Raw genomic sequence first — 21480 nt, 5'->3', positions numbered from 1 at the left:
TCTTCTGTGGCTTTGTCACTTGGGGATTCCCCTCTCCTTCTCCTCTTGATGGCCCTGATTTGGAATAATCCTTCCCAGGTCCTGACTAAGTCTCTGACAGAGGATTATAAGTGTGTGTGCCCCTGGCACCTGGAGATGCAGAAAATCTGACCTCCGAGTCCTGTGGCCTGTGAAAAATCTGCTTAGGTCATGATCATGGAAAGTCGTCTTCAGCAGGATGAAAATTATGGCTGGTTTTTTATTATTTTGTAAATAATTTAGTCTGCTTATAACTTTTAGGGCAAAAAACTTAACCTATATATTTATTTTAATTGAGACTATGTGTGTTTATGTATATAGTTAACTTTATTAAAATATGCCTTTATAATGAAACTATTATATGTGTGTCATATTCATATGTCAATATAAGCATATTGACTTTTTAAAAAAATTTATATTTTATTTATTTTATTTTTGGCTGTGTTTGGTCTTCATGCTGTGTACAGGCTTCCTCTAGTTGTTGTGAGCGGGGGCTACTCTTCTTTGCGGTGCACGGGCTTCTCACTGCGGTGGCTTCTCTTGTTGCGGAGCACGGGCTCTAGGCGCAGTGGGCTTCAGTAGTTGTGGAGCGCAGGCTCAGTAGTTGTGGCTCGTGGGCTGCAGAGCGCAGGCTCAGTAGTTGTGGCGCACGGGCTTAGTTGCTCTGCGGCATGTGGGATCTTCCTGGACCAGGGCTTGAACCCGTGTCCCCTGCACTGGCAGGCGGATTCTTAACCCCTGAGCCATCAGGGAAGCCCGCGTATTGACGTTTATGGAAAGTTGGTTACTGCAAGTGACTGGCAGTGGATGTATCTGAGCCATTCTTGTGCATAATCTTTAGTCCCTGGGAACCCCGAGGGACTAAGTGGGATTTAACCCCAACCAGCTTGGTTACTCAGAATATACCTGCAACCATCCTCCAGGTAAAGTTTCCTAGGAGCCAGAGTCTGGGAAACACCTACTGCTACTTTAGGTGCCTTGAAGCCATTGGCTGAAACACAGAGAAGGTATCACTGAATGGCTCCTGGGACATGACCGAATGATTCTTGTTTTGCAGAGCCATTTTATTTATTATTTATTTATTTATTTATTTATTTATTTATTTATTTATTTATTTATTTTTGGCTGCGTTGGGTCTTCGTTGCTGCGTGCGGGCTTCCTCTAGTTGCGGTGAGCGGGGACTACTCTTTGTTGCGGTGCACCGGCTTCTCATTGCAGTGGCCTCTCTTGTTGTGGAGCACGGGCTCTAGGCATGCAGGCTCAGTAGTTGTGGCTCGCGGGCTTAGTTGCTCTGTGGCATGTGGGATCTTCCCAGACCAGGGCTCGAACCCGTGTTCCCTGCATTGGCAGGCAGATTCTCAACCACTGTGCCACCAGGGAAGCCCTGGTTGATGTTTGATGGTGTCTTTTCCTATCTTTTTACTTTCAATCTATCTGCATCTTTATACTTAAAGTATGTTTCTTTAAAATAGTAATAGGTGATTCTTGCTTGGTTTCCTTAGTCCAGCCTCTTGGAATGTCTAGTCCTCGTACATTTAATGTTGAATTTAAGTCTACCATCTATTCTTTGTTCCCATATTTCTCATTTCCTGCCCTCTTTTGAATCAATCAAATATTTTTTTTTATCATTCCATTTTATCTTCTATGTTAGCTTTTCAGTTCTGTATTATTCTTTTGCTTATCTACTTAAGGTGACTGGTCAGGGCTCTCCAAAGTGAATTTCATATGTATTGTATTTGCTCCTCTTTCTCCTTCTTAATGCAAGGCCAATGCTTCTCCCCACTCAGCCCAGGTGCTACACAAGATGCTGACTCTCAGTTGAATGGGCATGACTGGTGGGTACTAGGGTAATCTCAATCTCCATGACTGGTTCAGAAGTGAGCATGTGACCCAATTGCAGGAAATAAAACTAGAAGAGAGATTTTCTGGAAGCTTCTGGGGAAGTTCTTCCTCACTGTATTGGAAGGGGGTATGGGACACCTCTTTCTCTCAGTGGACTGGACAGAAACGAGGAAGCATATGGCCCCTGCTATTGGAAGTCACACTATGACCCCCAGGGCAACCAGACTTAGGATGAAGCTGAATTGTGGCCAGCAGAGTGCAGAGCCTGAAGGAATCCGGGTCTTACTTGACATTGTTAAGCTGCTATCTATGAACCAACCTTGAAGTGTACCTAACTCTTCATGTGAACAAATACATTCACTTATTTATTTAAGCCATCTTAGGTGGGTCTTATTTGATAGCTAAAAGCATCCTAACAACAGATACAAGAAGTATACATTACTTTTATATTCAGAAAAGTAATAAAGATCAATGTTTTAAAGTGCCTAAGTATTAGGGATTTGACATTTACTTCCTAAAGCCACAGAAATAATTTTCTTCCTCCAGTTCATTCCTGCTTGACAATGGCTTTTGTTATCTATTATCTCACAGTGCTTTGTGGTTAGTTAATCTGTATTGCATTGAGGCACAGTGACCGTGACCCCAGCAGCCAGCACAAAGCTTGACATTTGTGCTAGGCTCTTTCTCGTAAGACAATAGTGGTTGATACGTTTGATTTCTCCCCAAGTAGGAGGCTACGTGAAAGCTGACCAAGTACACAATGCTCTCTTCGGGAGGGCCCTATAACATCTCATCAACATAGGCAAGGAGACATTATCTTTAAAAGAAGAATCTGGAATGGCGCAGAGAGAGTGGTTTATCTTCTGAACAGGCCAAACTCTGGCTTGGTTAGGTGGATGGGCTCTTCCTTAAATACTGACACGCTGTTCCTGACTCAGCTGAGAGGGCCTTTGAGGAAGGGGCTCACTGAGACAGGGGTACATGCAATTGACTTAATTCTTGTTGACAGTCTCCTTGGAAGAGGGGCAAACACCAGGACAGCCAACTAAGAGGAAAAGGTTTTCATAACAGGCATGCGTGATGGAGGAGGCGTTACCTGGCCTTGTGACCCCTGTGAGCTGGCATGGGTTCTGGAGGCCAGTGCTTCAGTCAACGCCCGTGTCTCCAAGGAAATCCTAGAACAAAGGAATAACAAGATAAGCTCTTTGGTATTTGTGGGTGAAAATTGCTGTCCTGGATGTTCAGGACTCCTTTTTATCCAAAAGGTAAGCAAGATAAGTAAATAGTCACACGGCATCAAATGTGGGCTCTGTCTTTAAGAAATGCAGGTTAATAAAGGATGTTGAGTCAAGCTAACAACTTGCTGAACAACAAGGTGAATTACAAAAGGTAAGATTAGGGTTTCAAAATTCTTTATTTTGTCATATAGGCTTAAAAGGGTACATGTTTATCTTTACCAAAAAAATCAGAGCAGGTACCAACAGGCCAAAGAGAAAGGATAAACTAGGTTCTTTCATAAGGTTCTTTGTAGACAAGATGGCAATGTGAGAGGCAAATGTTAGGATGTGGTTTGGAATATGCTGGTTCCACCAGCCAGGAGCTAATAGCCCCTAGAGCAGGGGTTCTCAGCCTTGACTGTACATTAGAATCACCTGGAAAACTATTATATGTCCTCATACAGCATCCTAGATTGATAAATCAGACTCTCTGGGGTGGGGGGCAGAGGGCAGGCCTCAGTGTTTTCTTTTTTTCTTTTTTTTAATTAATTAGTTAATTAATTTTATTTTTGGCTGCATTGGGTCTTCGTTGCTGCAGCTAGGCTTTTCTCTAGTTGTGGCGAGCGGGGCTACTCTTCATTGCGGTGCACGAGCTTCTCATTGCAGTGGCTTCTCTTGCTGAGGAGCACGGGCTCTAGGCACGCGGGCTCAGTAGCTGTGGCTCGCTGGCTCTAGAGCACAGGCTCAGTAGTTGTGGCGCATGGGCTTAGTTGCTCTGAGGCATGTCGGATCTTCCCGGGCCAGGGATCAAACTTGTGTCCCCTGCATTGGCAGGCGGATTCTTAACCACTGTGCCACCAGGGAAGCCCAAGCCTCAGTGTTTTCTAAACCTCTCCAGATAATTCCACCGTGGCAATTGAGAACCAGCTGCCCTTGGAATGGACCTTTCTTCCATCACTCTAAATTGCTGGGCCCTCTGGTTCCCCTCAGGACATAGGAGTTTCTGTTGTGTCAACAGGAGCACTGATGTTTCGACACAGCAGAACAAGTGGCATATGGGAAACCCAGTAATAGACATATTTGAGCCTTGAACATACTTCAGTTAGTACATGACATTTTTTTAAATTGAAGCATAGTTGATTCAGAATGTTGTGTTAATTTCTGCTGTACAGCAAAGTGATTCAGTTATACATATGTATACATTCTTTATATTCTTTTCCATTATGGTTTATCATACGATATTGAATATAGTTCCCTGTGCTGTATATTAGGACCTTGTTGTTTATCCATTCTATATATAATAGTTTGCATCTGCTAATTCCAAACTCCCACTCTACCCCTCCCCCAACCCTCTCCCCCTTGGCAAACACAAGTCTGTTCTCTATGGCCATGATTCTGTTTCTGTTTCATAGATAGGTTCATTTGTGTCATATTTTAGATTCCACATATAAGTGATATCATATGGTGTTTGTCTTTATCTTTTTGACTTACTTCACTAAGTATGATAATCTCTAGTTGCATCCATGTTGCTGCAAATGACATTATTTCATTATTTTCTGTGGCTGAGTAGTATCCCATTGTCTATATGTACCACATCTTCTTTATCCATTCATCTGAGTACATGACATTTTTAACTTGTCCTCAGGATGTATGGGATGAGGAGAGATGATTTTTAGCAGAGCCACACTCACTCGGTATGCAGATTCACTATGTAAGATCTGCAGGGCAGGGCAGGGCAGGGCACTGGGTCTGTGTGGGTCTCCACTGCATCCCCGGGGCCCAGTCCAAATCAGCACAGAGTATGGGCTCAATAAATGTGTGTCGAAGGATTGAATAACTGTTAGAGGAAATTTCTTGTTTCAAACATTTAACCTTTTGGAGGAGAGATGGTGAACATAAAATCAATTAAGCACCAAGAAGGTATTCAACATACTTTCCACAAAGTGATTCTGGGATATGTAATATATCCAACTATTCTCAGGGAATATGAAGAAGGAAAATAACAGAAACATCTACAAGTTTAAGATACTACCCAGGTTCATAAACTAACATGAGTGAATCTGAATGAACAATTTCACTGAATTTATGAATAAAAAATAAAACGTGGGGCAAATGTATCATAGTGGCCTGTACTCCATTTCACAGAGAGGAAAATTCAGCAGGCAGTGAGTTTGGGAGGGTCTGTTCTCAGTGTAATAATTATGTATCCAATCGTAGTTTCAGTCCCACAGAGCATAAAATCACCAATAATAATTTCATGCTTCCCGTCACTGACATGATAATAATGCAGGTGGATCGCGTTTTTGTGCACCAGCTCCTATTACACAGCTCAGAAAAGGCTTTACTGTCTGAAGAGGAAAATCTACACAGCAAACCATAAACCTTTGAAGTTTACTTTAATCAAAAAACATTTACACAAATATCTGTGGGCTGTACCCCTTTTCTTAAATGGTTGCATCTCCTGTCTAAACACATACCTAAAAAAGTTTCAATCATGTTACAGTCCTTTTTCATATCTTTATTATTTTAAAACCAATCTATATGTATTGTAAAAATTTCTAAGCAACAAAAAAATGTGAAAACTTACTCTTGCCATCCCGAGTTTTATCAAGAGTATCCACTACAAAGGAGTAAGGTGGTGAACTTTTGAAGCTCTTGTAAGGTATGTAAATCTGAAAAGGACTGTCACAGAAAAAAATCTGAATATTAAAGAGAAAGGACACTTACTTTAAGGATTTTATAATAGCCAGAGTTTGTCCTGCCTTTCATTCTATTTTTATTCTCTTTACAACTATCAGATTTGTAAACATTTTATCTATCACATAGGAAATCACCTAACAGATAGAAGTGCATTCAATGCCACCTACTGGAAATATAAATATTCAATGATACAACTTGCATGAAACGTAAATATATAGTGTATTAATATACAACCAGTTTGTTCTAACAAAAGAATTTAAAGTTTTAACTTTAGGTATGGATAAAGAGACAGGAAATGGTAATGAAATCATAGTGTTTTCTAAAACTCAGTAGGCTAACTGGATTTTAGAGAAAATTCAAAGTTATAAACCTTAAAAATCTTTATAGTTTAGTGATTAACATCCTCCATTACATCCTCCATAAAAACATTTTTTTCAAGCTATTGGCAATATTTTTTGAAAGTTCAAGAATATTAAAATGATTAACCTTTTTCATTGAGCTCTCTGGTTCACAGCTTCTTTCACCATGGAAAAAGTGAAAGTGAAAGTGAAAAGTGAATTATATGGTCTAGTCAGGAGGAGGATGTGAGAGAGGCGTTGTCACCAACACTAGGAGGCTTATATTAGTTTACCTCTCAGCTGATGACAGAAGAGCCATTACAAAGGTGATTACCTTACTCCCAGGCTGGCTTTCACTGAAGTACTAAAAAGGGTCATGGCCACACATCCTTTTTCAGTGTCATGTGAGATGAAGTCCACCCAAGGATTACCTAGAAAATGTAATTTGATTCACCATTTACTATTTATTCAAGGTCCCAGACTTAGTGAAGTTACATGTTAATTTGGATATTTCTGTCTGGTAGAGAAGCAAATAATTTCTGTCTTGTGGAAAAAATCCCCCAAATGACAATTTCTGTCCCTGTTGGACAACAGTCAGATTTGTATATAACCCAGCAATCTTATCTTAACATTGCTAAAAATGCTCAGCTTCTCAAATGCTCTTAGAGCCAGTTTTCATATCTTACTGGTTTCCTCATTGAAACGGAACAGAACCCTATGGTCCTTATGGTCCTTCCCCCCACCCCCACCCCCCGCCTCCCCGGCCCCGCCCCCGCCGCCCCGTGTCCTCAGCCTGCCTTTTGTCTGTGAAAAAACTTTAGCCAAAGAATAAGTTTAATCAGAGAAGTGAGAAAATGCAGAAACAAAGGAAAACAGTCAAAGGAGACCAATAATATGTATAGCTGATTCACTTTGTTATAAAGCAGAAACTAACACACCATTGTGAAGCAATTATACTCCAATAAAGATGTTAAAAAAAAGAGACCAATAATAATAGTTTAGTCATTAAGCATAGTCAAGGACTTTACTTCTTCCTCAAGGGCTATAGATAATATTCTGAGCCATATCCTGTGAGCTGTCTTATAGAGACTGAAACCCCCATCAGGTGGAAGAAGTCAACTACATGATGACCAAACTGTAGCCATGACATAAGCTGCCATGATTCCAAGAATTGGCCTCAAGGAAATGGGAACAAACCGACCCCGGAACTGAAGATTAATTGTACTTAAGATGACACTGGTCAGACCACCGATGACCAATTTCAAGATGCCTGTCAGAGCTGTCGGGGCTGTTTCTGCATGTAGCCCCCTCCCTCCCTCCGTCTATAAAAGCTCTTGCCCCCTGGTGGTAGGTGGTGGGATTCGGCCTTTGGACAGGAGTCTGCACCCCCCACCCCCCACCCCGAGGCCGACATCCAAAATAAAGCATACTTTCCTTTCCACCAACCTTGCCTCTTTATTGGTTTTTGAGCAGTGAGCAGCTGGACTCCACTTTCGGTTACATCATCGGTTAATAAATTGAATTAAATCTTTGTCATGTGTTCATTTTATTCGCATGAGTCATGTAACCTTTTGAAAATTATATTTGATCAGTTTTGAAGGTCATCCACTGAGATGTTTGAGAGGATTAACCCAACGGAGACAAATTAAATCTATTTGCCTGCACATCTTTTCTTGGCTTCTGAAGTGAATCCTGGGTGGCAACAGAACTTAAAATTTTCTGACTCTCTAGTTCTTTTTTTCTTTTTCTACTGATATTACGTATTTGTTTTTATGTCTGGCTTGTACACCTTCAATAAGTTAGTCTGAATTGGTGTCAGCAATGATTGGGGATTTGCTTTTATGGTCTATTTGGTGATCTCTGATGGGTGTATAATGAAGACCTGTTCTCTGTTGGGTGGAAGATGACAGAGAATCCACTTAGTAGTCTTCTTTCTTTTTTGTTTTTGCTCTTTTAAAAAAAATCCATTCGTCTATTTGCAACCTTAAATCAATTAAGAACTACATGCTCACTGGAAGAAAAATAACTCTAAGTTTTTGTTTCTGGTTCACTTCTGATTTGTAGCTAATAGACAAAGCTAGAAGCTCTCCCTCTGTTTGTGTGTCTGCATGTCTATAATTAAGAAAGACCTTTACCTCTCGTTGTGTAAGAGAAATATCTTCCTAACACTGGAGGGTATTAAAAAACTAGATTGGTTTATAAAGATAGTCACTTACATGAATCAAATATTCCCTCAAATCCCAGACGATAAAGAAACTGAACCTCCTCCGGTATTTTCTGTGCTAGAGTATTAAGAAAAATATTTTTCTTACAGAAATCATTAGCTAGGAAACATTTTAAGAATTCAAGTTCACATAAGGTTAGTCCATTTCCAGCATCACCTGGAAACTTGTTAGAAATTAAAATTCTTGAGTCCCAATCCAGACTGACTGAATCAGAAACTCTGTGGGTGGGACTCAGCAATCTGTATTTTCAACAAGCCCTCAGATCGTTCTGATACACACTAAAATTTGAGAACCACTAGTCTGGGGAAAACTACTTAGTTCAACTCACTGCTTACTATTGACTAAAAGTACCGGACTTAGTGAAGTCACATGTTAGTTTGTAGATTTCTATACTATAGAGATGCCAGTAATTTCTGTCCAGTGGAAAAGATAGCCTCAAAGGTTACGGTTTATGGCCGTGTTGGATGTTCATCAGATTTGTGTCTAACTCAGCAAGCTTATACTAACATTGCCTAAAATATATACTCTTGGAATTAGTTTTAACATCTAACTGGTTTCCTTACCAATTAATTAGTTGAATAAAATCTTTGACAGGTGTTCAATTTATATTTACATAGAATAATGTTTTTAAACTTTTTGAAAATTATCGTTAGTGTATTTCACTCTGTGGCGGTAATGAGCCCTAGTACTGTACTAGGCAGTGAGTGCCTTGACAGCAGGACTGTGTCTGGTTTTGCTCAGTATTTTATCCTCACATCAAGCACAGTGTCTGGTACATAAGCTCTAAATAAGTTTTTGTGCAGTCAATAAACACTACCTAAAAGGTATTTGATTTTTTAAAAAATAATTTATTTTTGGCTGCGTTGGGTCTTCGTTGCTGCGCATGGGCTTTCTCTAGTTGTGGCGAGTAGGGGCTACTCTTCTGTTGTGGTGCGAGGGCTTCTCATTGCAGTGGCTTCTCGTTGCGGAGCACGGGCTCTAGGTGCGCGGGCTTCAGTAGTCGTGGCTCGCGGGCTCTAGAGCGCAGGCTTAGTAGTAGTGGCGCACGGGCTTAGCTGCTCCACGGCATGTGGGATCTCCCCAGACCAGGGCTGAAACCCGTGTCCCCTGCATTGGCAGGTGGATTCTTTAACTACTGCGCCACTAGGGAAGTCCAAGGTACTTGATTTTTAAAACAGGAATTTCAGAACTGGCCCATTAGTATAATTCCTGTTGTTTTAATTAACTTTGTCTGTTTCTTAAGGGATTTTTCTGGGGTTTGTTATCAGGGACCCCGAGGCTAAAAGGTGATTGATTGATAGAATAGGAAAGGGGAATTTTGTTCAAGATATTCTCTGAGATCTGTTGGTTGTCGACCTGAGTCCGATTAGGAGTGGTTATTTTAGAGTCAATCCCAGCATAGGTTGTTTGGTTGCCGTTCAGTTGCGGAGAGCACTTGCAAACAATACTGAGTGATGTGCCCAAAGGGATCATTGGATTTTGTTACTTTATAATATGAACAGGAAGTAACAAACACTTCATGGATAATGTGCCATCAATAAGAAAAGGAACCAAATGGAAGGGTGAATGGTTTTAGGTAAAATCGGTTCAAAGCATATGCCTGACAAGGGGGGAAGCATTAGTACTATTTTCACGTATGATTTAGCTTGCCTTTGAACATCTATCGTTTTCTTCTTCCCGTGGTTTTCCTTTAGGTCTCCTGCTTTCCAGGTGGCCTGGGGGCAACGGTGGGTTGTTAACCAGTCATCCCCTTCTCCACTCAACTCCATACAGTGGTGCATTTCTATTCCATGCTAAACAAACAGATTTCTGCCTCCTGGAAAATTTAATCCCGAGCAGAATGATAAACAAGGGGATCTAAGCATTACCAAAGCGGCATCCAAAATGACTGGCCATGACTTCCTGATTGAGATCCCTGGCCAAGTTTCATCCCTTTGGTATTGCCTGCTTCTTCAGCTTTTCCTTCCATTCTGTGTCTTTCCATTAATTCCTTTTTGCTTAAATTAGGTAGATCAAGTTTATGTGGCTTACAACCCAACTGTCATAACTGATATCACACCTGTTTTCCAGATGAAGTGATTTAATAACCCAAGTCCCACGCTCAGTGGTCATGTCAACTTCTAGCTCGTGGCTCTCTCTTCCAGATGTTGGTGTAGCACGAGTTTATAGTGCTCCTTTAGTGGAATTAAAGAGCATCTGACTTTTATTGAAGAAATGAGTTCTCTGTCACAGAGGGCTTTTCCTACTGAAAACTTACTCACAAGGGAAAAATATTCTCAATATACTTCTAGAAATGACAATCAATAAGTCTTTGTTGACTAATTAACATTCAATTTATTTTAATTATATTGTTTGATCTAATGGAGGATCCTGGCAGGACAGAAGGGTTAAACTAAAAATCCCAAAGAGATACCTTAATAATCTTATGCAATGTAAAAAGAACAACCTGCATGCAAACTAACAGAAGAAAAGTACTTTATTCACTTATAATATCATTTTGTAAACAACCACACTGTGCATTTTTAAATTTAATAATAACAAACTTTTTTCCTATGGATTTATAGCAAACTCTATATAAAGTCAATGAGTTAATACAAGAGTGAAGATGAATAGGGCAGAATAATTTCCGAAAATGTTAAATTACAGCACTTGATACAAACACAGATAACTATCTGTACCATAAAAATTTACATGCCACAAAACACTCATTTATAATTTTAAATATGCAGTAAAACACATTTATAAAAAAGCATCAACGTTAATTTTATTATAAACCAGTGAATTACTCAGAGGAATATTTATTAAAACTTACTAAAAATCAGTAAATATTGCAACTGAGGTAAAAATTTATAAGTAAACAAAACTATCATTTACAAGGGCCAAAAGTAAATGGAAGGGCAGACAACACTTTCTGATGACTATGTCTACTCCTTGATGTTCTGAAGCAGTTTCAGTAAATGTGACTCAATAACCTGTTGAACTAGAACACACAGGTGATCAAGACAACAGCATGTTGATTACAAAATTTTAAAAACTATCAAATTCAACTTAACATCACCAACTTTTTCCTAAAATAATTTCTAATTAGGATATAATCATAGTCTGAGGGCAATAAGATTACAATGCAATACTTCAAACTTAGTCTGTCACTGACTTTAGTAATTGTCCAAGTTACTGGGTTTTCTGTTCTTGGTTTCTAAATTTTGAAACTGAAGGAGAGTCCAGAATACAAGGTTGTTCTAAGGAACAGAGAAAGGGCAACTATAAAGCGTTTCATAAATAGTTTGCTATGAAATGTTAAACACATTTTGTAAATAGGTGTACACGTATCCTCTAGCAACTAATTATTTGGGTTGGTGAAAAGTAATAGGAACAAACTCATTTCTAGACTTTGTAGGAATCTATTGATTTTGCCCACAGCTGAAAGTATATGTCAGGAGTTAGGATAACATGCATGTTCTATAACTGCAAGTGATGAGAACAGTTTGGACCACTGGTTTGTATTATTATAGGACTTTACTAAAATGAAACCTGAGAGTTCTAAACCACTTACCACTTCTATAGCCCAAGGCTACAGCTAGATCCATAGAATTGTATCCAGAGTCGGTTTCAATTGTTGGGTCGGCTCCATTTTCTGTACCAAAACAGAAAAATCCACATAAATAAAATGAAAATATGGATATGTTTGTCTATCACTGGCTCATGTGCAAATAGCGGGACAGATTTTCAGCAAATTTGGAAGATTTTCAGGATGGTCTGACAAAGTACAGAGTACATAGAGCGCATAGAATTCACTCTGGTGGGTCAGAGGGAAGACGCTTCAAACACAGAGGCATCCTCTAGAGCAACTGAAACTAATACACCACTACAGACAGCACTCAGGCTTAAAGACGCTGTGGACAGAGAAGAGAGCCGAGGATTCACAAGTGATCCCTAAAAGGACAGCAACAAGGGCAGATACTGCGATTGCAGGCGTGCTGTGTGATGGAGCTACGGCTTACACGGGAACCTTAGGGCAGCAGGTGCTCCAGGGGTGAATAACGTATTCAATAACAGTTCAGGATTCTCCTGAGGCTAGCTTGTAAAAAATAATGTCTTCGTGTGGCGTTTTCTAAATATTTCCACTTTTATCTGCTTACCTAAGAGCATTTTTACACATTTCACATGATTTCCATGTACAGCGTAAAGCAAAGGCGTCCCTCCATTCTGCAAAAGGAAAGGTGAGTTAGTTTTTCAAGGTGAGCAAGATTCAAATAATTTAATGCTCCTGTGAATTGGGCATGTAAAAGTAGTTTAAGGTAATTTTAATATTTTGTGAAGAATACTTAAATCAGAATAATTGAGTTTAGGACATTAACTTTTTCTCCCAGCTGTTTAATTAACTAATGTAATTAATTATTCTTCCAAGGGTTTAATAAAGCTTATTATGTCTCCCCAAACCAAATAAATCCTAGAGTTTGTTCCAGTAATTTAAAAATCAGTATTACAGACTCACCCAGTCATATTCATTTACATCAACTCCACAATCCAGCAGCATTTTGACAATATCCGTGTAGCCCTTACTACAGGCTAATGACAGTGCACTTTCTCGACCTTTTCCTAAAAGCTGGGGATCAGCACCCTGCAGTGGGAAACAGAGATAAAAGACTTTTCAGTTTATGAAAACAAGAATATTGTTACTTCTGTCAATATAATTACAGTTCAACACTTCGGTCAGGTAATGTTCTGGGGTTAATAAAGAAAGAGCACAAACTTCTACTCCTGGACGTTCTGTTATCAAGGTTGTCTGAAGGCCTGCCTTCCTCCCTATACCTCAATCCTAACTATCTTGTCACTTTGGAGTCAAATTATATCTTCTCCAAGAAGCTTCTCCTACAGGGCTGACAGGACTTTTGTTCCCATTGTGCTTAGCGGGGGCTGGGCATTCACGTCTCTCTCCATGCTTCATGGACAACTAGACTTGCCTGCTCAACCAGATGCAAGTTCCACAAGAATAGGAAGAGCATGTAAACAGTTTTTGGATCCTCTACCATTACATCTAGCTGGCTGGAGATGTAAAAACTTTACTAAATACTTAACTGAACTTAAGTAACTGTACATATACATTTTCTGAGGCATTTTCCTTACATTCTGAAGTAGAAACTCTACCACAGCTATTTGCCCGTGTGCTGCAGCCCACATCAGAGGAGTAAATCCTTCTTCGTCCGTGTGATTGATAACATTTTCTATTTAAAAGAAAAGCAATTTTTGTGATCTAATTTAACAACCACATATTAATATCGCTATGAAAATACTGGCATTCTAAAAAGGTGACTATATTACCCAATGAGATTCACGTTGTGCTGACTTGTGTTCACTGAAGTGCTGTGTGTTTTTGCAATTTGCAGTCTCAATGTATTAAACTGTGCCTCAATGTACGTAGCTGAGCTCAAATAGCATATTATTTAAAGTATAAACTACCAGACACAACATAATGCTAGGTACAGGGCAGTCCACAGAACGCTGGACTCAGAATCAGGAGACCAGAGTTTGAATCCTGACTGTCACTTTCTAGCAGGGTGATTCTGGGCATGTCAATTAATTCCTCTAATATCCAGAATACTACCTTGCTTATCTCAGTAGTTAGCTGGGAGGATCACAATAAAAATGAGGTTATACAATAGCCCTTAGCATTACATAAATACATATTATAAAAAGCCCCAAATTAGTAAAGCTATTTTTACTCTCTAGCCAATACTGCTGCCTTTGAGTTTCTTAAAATTTTCGGTGGTTTGCTAACATAATATAATATGAATGAAGACTGAATAATCTGAAACACATTTCTATGCAATTCTACCTCAAAACCCATTTTGTTCCCTAGATTCAGTCTACCAGGTATAAAGTCCACAGTTTTTTCCCTAATTTATTTAGTAGATTGAGAATAAAACCTTCAAATGTTTATAAACAAATAGGAATATAATATGAAGTCTTTCTTATAAAAGAATGACATGATTAAAAAAAACCACTCTTTAATCATATGCCCTGCATTCAACTGATAATGTTGGGACAATTGGCTAACTTTTTGGAAAATGAAAATAAAAGTAAAGCTCCACCTTTACCTCATTACACCAAAACATATTCCACATGGGTCAAAGATTGAAATGTAAAAAAGAAACCACAGAAGTTCTAGAATAATGTATGAGTGAATTTATTTATAATCTTGGAATAGGAAATCTTTTCTAAGCAAGATATAAAACTCAGAAGTCACAAGGAAAAAAATAAATTTACCTCTTAAAAATGTTAAGCCTGTGTTTGAAAACATCATAAAGTCAAAGGAAAAATGGCAAACTGGGAAAAAACTAGATTCAACATAAACAAAAAGTGAACTTCTTTAATTTAGGTAAGAGTTCATATAAATCAATATAAGACAGGCAGTTCACACAAAAAGAAATTCAAATACATCATAATTTTAAAAAGGCAAACAAAACCAGTATGAAATACCATTTTTTCACCCATAAGATTAGCAAAGATTAAAGTCTGATAATATTCTGTGTCAGTGAGGGTATGGGGAAGTAGAAACTCTAACTCTGGTGTGAGGACAGGGCAAACATCTGGCAATGTATATAAAAATAAAAATTCATATACCTTTTGACCCAGCAAATATACTTGTAGGAATTTACCCTATGGATATACTTTAAAAGAATGCCAACAATATTGTTATTTAATAGAAACAAACTGGAATCAACTACCACCAGAGGAACTAGTTAAAAAATAAAAAACATAGTATATGCATATACAATACAATGCAAAATCACAGACCTATTAAAAAGAATGAAATAGATCTTTATGTGCTTATATGGAAAGATCTCAAAATTTAAGTGAAAAAAGTAAAGCGCAATGCAGTGTGTATATTTTCCCTCTTGTGTAAATAAAAAAAAGCACATACATACTATACTCTCACATATAGCCCCAAGTATAAATATTTTCCAGAAAAGTCTTCTGAAAATATAAGAAACTTATAATGTTTGCTTCTGCAGAAAAGGCGAGGGTGGCAAGGGAAGCTTTAACTTCTATACCTTATATTACTATTTTTTTTAAAGTATCTATTGGGTTATCTGCCTGGTGAGATTATGCAACTATTTTTTTTTTGTCTTTATACTTTCTTGTATAAAAAGAAAACAGTAACAAATCTGATAAATCCTATTAAATTTGTTTTAAATACATCTAAAAATATAGGCTGGTACCTTGTTCAATACGAGTAGCCAGGTAGAGCATCTCTCCCTGAGCAGCCAACTGGTGAACAGACAAAGCTGAAACAATACCATAAAAAGTTTCATGTATATCTGTAGGTATACTTTCATCATCTCATTGTTCATATCTGTGTAGCAATTTTCCTTTCCAAAACACAAACTATCATTTTATTGTTTAAAAAAATCTAACTTAAAATATAGCCTAACATTTGCAGATGTCAGAATTACCTTAAATATCTAAGAGTCTGAGAATTGACTCATATATGTTTAAGGCAATTCTGACATCTGCAAAGTGTTATTATCAGTGAATATGCAAATTGTTTGATTATTAACAATGCAAATTGTTACTGATCTTATCAATTAAAGAAATGGTTTAGGTACTTAATTTTTAACAATGGTATCTCTTTATCCAAACTTATAAGGAAATATAAGGAAGTTGGGTCTAAAAGACTCTTGTTTTTTAATTGACTGTATTCATTTAAGTCCCAAATATCATTATTTCAAGAGGCCATGGGTATTCCTTAACTTTAGGAGGACTAAGATAGTAAATTAAAAACTAGCTGAGAGGAAATTCTTGAGTACAGACCTATTTGTGGCTAATTAGCTGTGTGACCATGGAGACCTGATTAAAGATTTTTGTCTAACATGAGGTATGTGAACCACATGATCCCTAGTTGTTTTTTTCAAAAATTCTATGGTTGGGGAATTCACTGGTGGTCCAGTGGTTAGGACTCGGCGCTTTGACTGCGGGGCCCCGGGTTCAGTCCCTGGTCAGGGAACTAGGATCCCATTAAGACTCTCGGTGTGGCCAAAAAAAAAAAAAATTCTATGGTTGGAATATTTTAAGACAATCTCTTTATTTTAAAACAAAGCCAAACAGGTACTGTTCTATGACAGTTCATCTTAAAAATCAGTATCACTTGATCCTTGATTTAGGATGATATGACTGGGTGGCCTTAATACAGAAAGGAAAGCAATTGGGAGGCATATGCAAATTTACATAAATAAAACAGAAGTGGCTCTTAGGTGGAGTTAGAGTCATGAACTCTTTCTGGCTTACCTGCTACAGCATACAATTCAAAATCAGGAGGGACACAGTGTTTCCAAAGTAAAAACATATATTTCACCATGCTTTAGAATACAGATGCATTTATGTTATATTCTCAAATATAATTCCTAACATCAAATTGCTAACTGGTTTCCTCTCATTAAGAAACCCGTACTATATAGAATATTTTCTAGTTTACAGAGAAAACCCTTCATTTTATTTCTTCTAGAATAATTCTACATTAAAAAAATTGTAAATTCAAAGTTTTTATAGAGGTGATTTCATATTCATATTATTATATTCAAATTCGAAATTATAGTAGACATTGCTCAGCTTTTACTACAAATCATTTGTTGATCAGTGATCTAGTTTATAAAATGCACTCCAAGAACACAAAAACACTCACAGTGTCTTGCTTTGCACAAAGTTCAGAATAACTCAGTTTTTATAGTAAAATTATGAAGGTTTTAAGAATTAATATTTCAATCTGTATTTGTTCTCAACAGATAAACATAAAACATGAAATATTTGAATATGCAATAATACGTGAGTTTTAAATTACTAAAACTATCAGGACATCACTTAAGCTTTCCAAAATAGAATATGCATTTAATGAAAATAATGTTTCAAAGCCAAACTCTTGAAACCATTACATTAGTAATAACAATATTTTAATACATCAGTGGGAAATACTTACAATTTGCTAACAGAGGTGTGGTTGAGACCTCATTTCCTCTGTGTTTGTTGGTTAAAGTAGTTGACTGTTTTATGGGTGAGAAGTGCTTTGTTGTAGAGGGAGTGTAGACATGCCTTACTTGAATTCCCGGAGAAGGAGATGTATGGATACTGCATTCAGCTAAGTAAAATTAATTTAAACACATTAAAACAATATTTTAACAACAAAGCATTTCAAAGTTCTATGTCAATGTTTACATTAAAAAAAGAAATACAAGATGTATAATATCTTCAACTGGTTCTCAAGTGATACTATTTTTTGCCATAAAAAATCTGTACAAGTTCCAAAAAAAAAAAATCAATATTAATCTTGAGCAATTTTATCCAGAGATTAGTTTTTTTTATTCGGTAGATTGTTATAAAAGTAAATCTACAATATGATGACAGATTTCACTGTATTAAAGCATTGGAAGCTAATGCCAATCACATATTCATGGAGTTAATTCATTTACAAAAGGCACAAAATTTTTTTCTCCTACAATTTTAAAAGGTACGATAATAAACTTTATTAGAGAATTTGTAAATAAACAAAGGTCAAGGAAGAAGTAAAAATCAACATGTACTTATGGATATTATATAACATGAAATTATTTCATTTTGGTTTCTATGAGATTCTAGAAAATCATAATTAAAGATGACTTCCAAACTCTTCGCAAACTCAAAATCTCATGATCAGAAAGGGAAAAAAAATAAATAAATAAAATAAACAAAAACAAAACAAATGCAGATATTTATACCATAACTTTCAACCTTTAAATAGGACAGATGCCACCTCCAGGTCAGAGTTAACTTGATCTTGAATATTTTTACTATCTTCTTCATTTAAGGACTTCACAAACCGAGAACAGACATTCATATCAAATCTGTTAGGCAGTATGAATTTCATCCCCATGGCAACACCCTGAGCTGATCCTTCTTCTGCATTTGAGTCCAGCTGATGTTCTATTTTAATGTCTGGCATGCCAGTTAGACTGTAACTGCTGGGGCACTCTTCTACTATCAGCTGGGCTCCAATATCCAGATTTGCTGATGTAGCCATGATTTCAACTGTAGTTTCAATAATTAAAACATTTCTTCATGATTTCCCCTTGGTTTTATAAGAATGGCATACAGTGTATTCTTCAAATTTGGGTATTAAAACATCTGAAAGAAAAAAATTAAAAGTATTATATCAACTTAATGTATACAAAATAATCATTTTCAATCACGGATGCAAACAGTGCTCTTATTAGCACCTATACATAATAGAAAGCATACAATCTCCAGAGGTAGAAAAACCTGGGTCTGAATCCAAGCTTCACCATTTATTAGCTGTGTGAATCTGTACAAGTTCCTCAATCTCTCTAAGCCTCAGTCTCACTTGTAAAATGGGTATACACCAGTAACCTCACAGGACCCTGGCAAAGACCAAATGAAATACGGTAACATTCTCACCGCCATCACTAGGTCCCAACAAATTTTACTTATCCTTTTCTCCCCTTTCCTATTCCTGAATATTGCCAAATGGATTTTTAAAAAATCAGGCTAACAACAAAAATAAGCTTTCATGTAAGAACTTTAACCTCTAATCTGAGGTTCATTTTTTAACATGCTGTTAAAATTTGAATTTAAGAAAAGATAGAACTCATGTTGTACCCAAGTCTATCAGCATCTGCACTATCCATGATTCCTGGATGATGAAAGGCTTTACAAAGTTTTGGTTATGATGAACTGAAGACATACTTATTAATCAGTTTTTGTTCAGATCAAGTGTTAGCAACTTAATACAGGTTTTTATGAAAAATAAAGTGTACAGATTATGGATTGGCTTCCTTTGCTTTAGTATCTCTAGGACATTATAATCTAAGTATGCTTTTTGGTCCCAATATTTGTAATAAGTATTAAGAAATTAGAATTATTGATTTTTTTCCAAATATAGATTGTCAAGACATGAACTCAATAAATGCGAACTCTCAAAACAGAGGTTAGAAGCACACCTGTTACTGAATCATTTACTATTGTTTTAAAATGAGTTTTCAGTAAGGTAATCACTGGCACTTTCCTATGGACCTTAATATAATTTCAAGAGAAATTTCATTATTGTACCTAAAATTGCTTCTAAAAAAAGGAAGAACTCCAAGGCATATAATTGTCTTACACATATAGTAACTGAGATAAGAGGAAAATTAATAGCATCCAGTAAATTTTTTCATGTTAGGGCTTACTGCCTCAGAAACTTTGAGGGTGCAGGGTGTTTTAAAATTGTAATTAATTGGGACTAAAAGAGAAAAGTGCATTAAGGACCACAGTGGAGCAAAGGTTGGCAAATCATACATTTATAGATAATCACTTTTACAGTTTTAAAACATCTTCCAAGATTGATCTTTATAACAATCCTTTGTAGTCAGGGCAGGTAATCATTATGTTCACTACAGAGAAGAGAAAAGAGGAGCTCACGACTCCATCACCCTGTTCGTTAAAAGAAAAAGCAGCACTAAACTAATCCAAAACTTCCAAGGGAGAAAGAGTTGAAGAAATAATAAACGATAATAATAAAAAAGAAAGTTAACAAGTAACAAAGTCAACACACTTCAGCAAACGGTAAGGAGACTAAAACAGAAAATGAGTTGTGATTCAAATGGAGGTGGAGGGGCAACGCAGAGGTCTTTAAAAGTATATTACAAGATATGAACCGTGTTTCCTGAGGGAAGAGCCATCTCCCACAGACTCCTACCCAGAGTTGGGTGAAGTGCAACTCCTCTGAGCTCGCTCAGCACCCGCATATATCTTTATTTTACTATTTATCATTCTCTTGAAAATTTCCATTTAAACTCCTAATAAATTGAAAACTCCTCTAGGATGGGGGGGAGCCACTCTTCCTAATTTTTGCACACAAAACAGTGCTTGGTGCTATCACGTACTCCATAAATATTTTCTGATCTGAACCTTAACAAAGGTTCGTATTCTTTTCTATCCTGAAATGACCCTGCAAGATGCTCAACAAACATCTGCTGATTAGATCTGGCTTTCCGTTCCCAACATCACTACCAACTAGCTGTGCAACCCTGGACCGATAAATCATATACGTTTCCTAAGACTCATTTTATTCAGATAAGATGAAGATGGTTGAAATAGGTATCTCTAATATTCTTTCCAATTCTAAACATCTTCCATGTTACAAATCAGGGTTTAGAAATGGAATTACCAGTCTTTGAGGGAAGAAGAGCAAATGTACTCGGGGGAGGAGGGAGTGGAAACAGAACGCTTATCTTGGCACCACTCCAGAGAGGAGAAGCAACACTCACTGGTTAAGCCATAATTTGGAAGTATAAGAGAAGAAGGGGGGGAAAAAAAAGATCGAGAAGAGGAGGCGGTGAGAAAAAGAGGTAAGGCCAAGGAGAGCTAGGATCACCTCAATCTGTCAGAGCCCAGGGATAAGGGGAGAGAGACCCTAACGAAATAAAACGGGCAACTGGGTTAATCCACAGTGGGTGCTAGTAACAGGAGCCCCCCGGTTCTTTCTCATCCTGGAGTTGTCCTACAAGGACAGGAAGGTGCTATGAAAATGAATGATGCCTCACAGACCACAGGTGTCCCGGCGTCCCAGGACAGGAACCCGCTGGAGGGGGAGACTGTTGCAGGGAGGGAAGTCCGCTCTGTCGCCTCCCGCCAACTCTGCCCGAAAAATCCCAGCGCGGCTCCGGTAGGGAGGGCGGAAACTCTGGCTCAACCGCGGCGGGCTGGTCCCGGGGATAAGGGCCGGAGGCCGACCGTGTGGGAGCGCAAGGCCTGGCGACCGCCTTCGACAGCCCACAGCGAGTCGGGCCTTTCCATCTGCGGCCAGATACAGTGCAGGGCCCCACGCCCCGGCTTGTTTTGACCGCGACGTCACTTCCGATTTCTTCTTTCGGTTTCCGGCCAAAAAACGTGCCGCACCGGTGAAGCTGTTGCAGGGAGGGACTTCAGGTATTTTCCCGTCGCTGCGCGATCCTTACTGCCCCAGTACTATAGAGACAGCGTCCCTTCGGCTACAGCTCTGGTTCCCTAGCGCCAGGCCTCGGTCTCTCCCTCCGGCCACGCCTCCTCCTCCCCATCGTCCCGCCCACCGGGCTCGCCCCTGCGCACCAGGGCTGCGTGCGTCTCGGGAGT

The 21480-nt window shown here is 38.2% G+C and overlaps 1 protein-coding gene across 5 annotated transcripts; it reads right to left on the bottom strand.

The window, feature by feature from the left end:
• Positions 1 to 418: 418 nt before the first annotated feature.
• ANKRA2 (ankyrin repeat family A member 2) lies at positions 419 to 21411 on the bottom strand. Of its 5 annotated transcripts, XM_082457349.1 has the most exons (11): positions 20913 to 21410; positions 18103 to 18495; positions 17315 to 17473; positions 15564 to 15629; positions 13468 to 13565; positions 12836 to 12961; positions 12480 to 12546; positions 11894 to 11974; positions 6450 to 6546; positions 5665 to 5759; positions 419 to 3035 (listed from the first exon to the last, which is right to left on the bottom strand). In XM_082457349.1, exons 2-11 carry the CDS (start codon positions 18389 to 18391, stop codon positions 3010 to 3012), a joined length of 1104 nt encoding a protein of 367 aa, XP_082313475.1. In that variant the 5' UTR covers positions 18392 to 18495; positions 20913 to 21410; the 3' UTR covers positions 419 to 3009. The 5 variants fall into 5 exon arrangements, with proteins under 5 accessions (XP_082313475.1, XP_082313473.1, XP_082313474.1 ...); XM_082457347.1 differs by lacking the exon at positions 5665 to 5759 and having other exon boundaries at positions 20913 to 21411; XM_082457348.1 differs by having other exon boundaries at positions 3001 to 5759; positions 20913 to 21411.
• Positions 21412 to 21480: the final 69 nt, after the last annotated feature.

The sequence above is a fragment of the Balaenoptera physalus genome (genome assembly GCF_965194825.1).
Source record: "Balaenoptera physalus genome assembly, chromosome: 3".
Taxonomy (NCBI): Eukaryota; Metazoa; Chordata; class Mammalia; order Artiodactyla; family Balaenopteridae; genus Balaenoptera; species Balaenoptera physalus.
Note: the sequence above shows the minus strand (reverse complement) of the source record. Positions and strands in the feature narration are given on the sequence as shown.

Coding starts and splice junctions, on each gene's coding strand:
- ANKRA2 (XM_082457347.1), bottom strand. CDS start 18,391: ATGGCTACATCAGCAAATCTGGATATTGGAGCCCAGCTGATAGTAGAA. Junction 17,474..18,102: donor GGCATCTGTCCTATTTAAAG/GTTGAAAGTTAT, acceptor AATTTTACTTAG/CTGAATGCAGTATCCATACA. Junction 3,036..6,449: donor AAAGCCAGCCTGGGAGTAAG/GTAATCACCTTT, acceptor CCTTTGTTCTAG/GATTTCCTTGGAGACACGGG.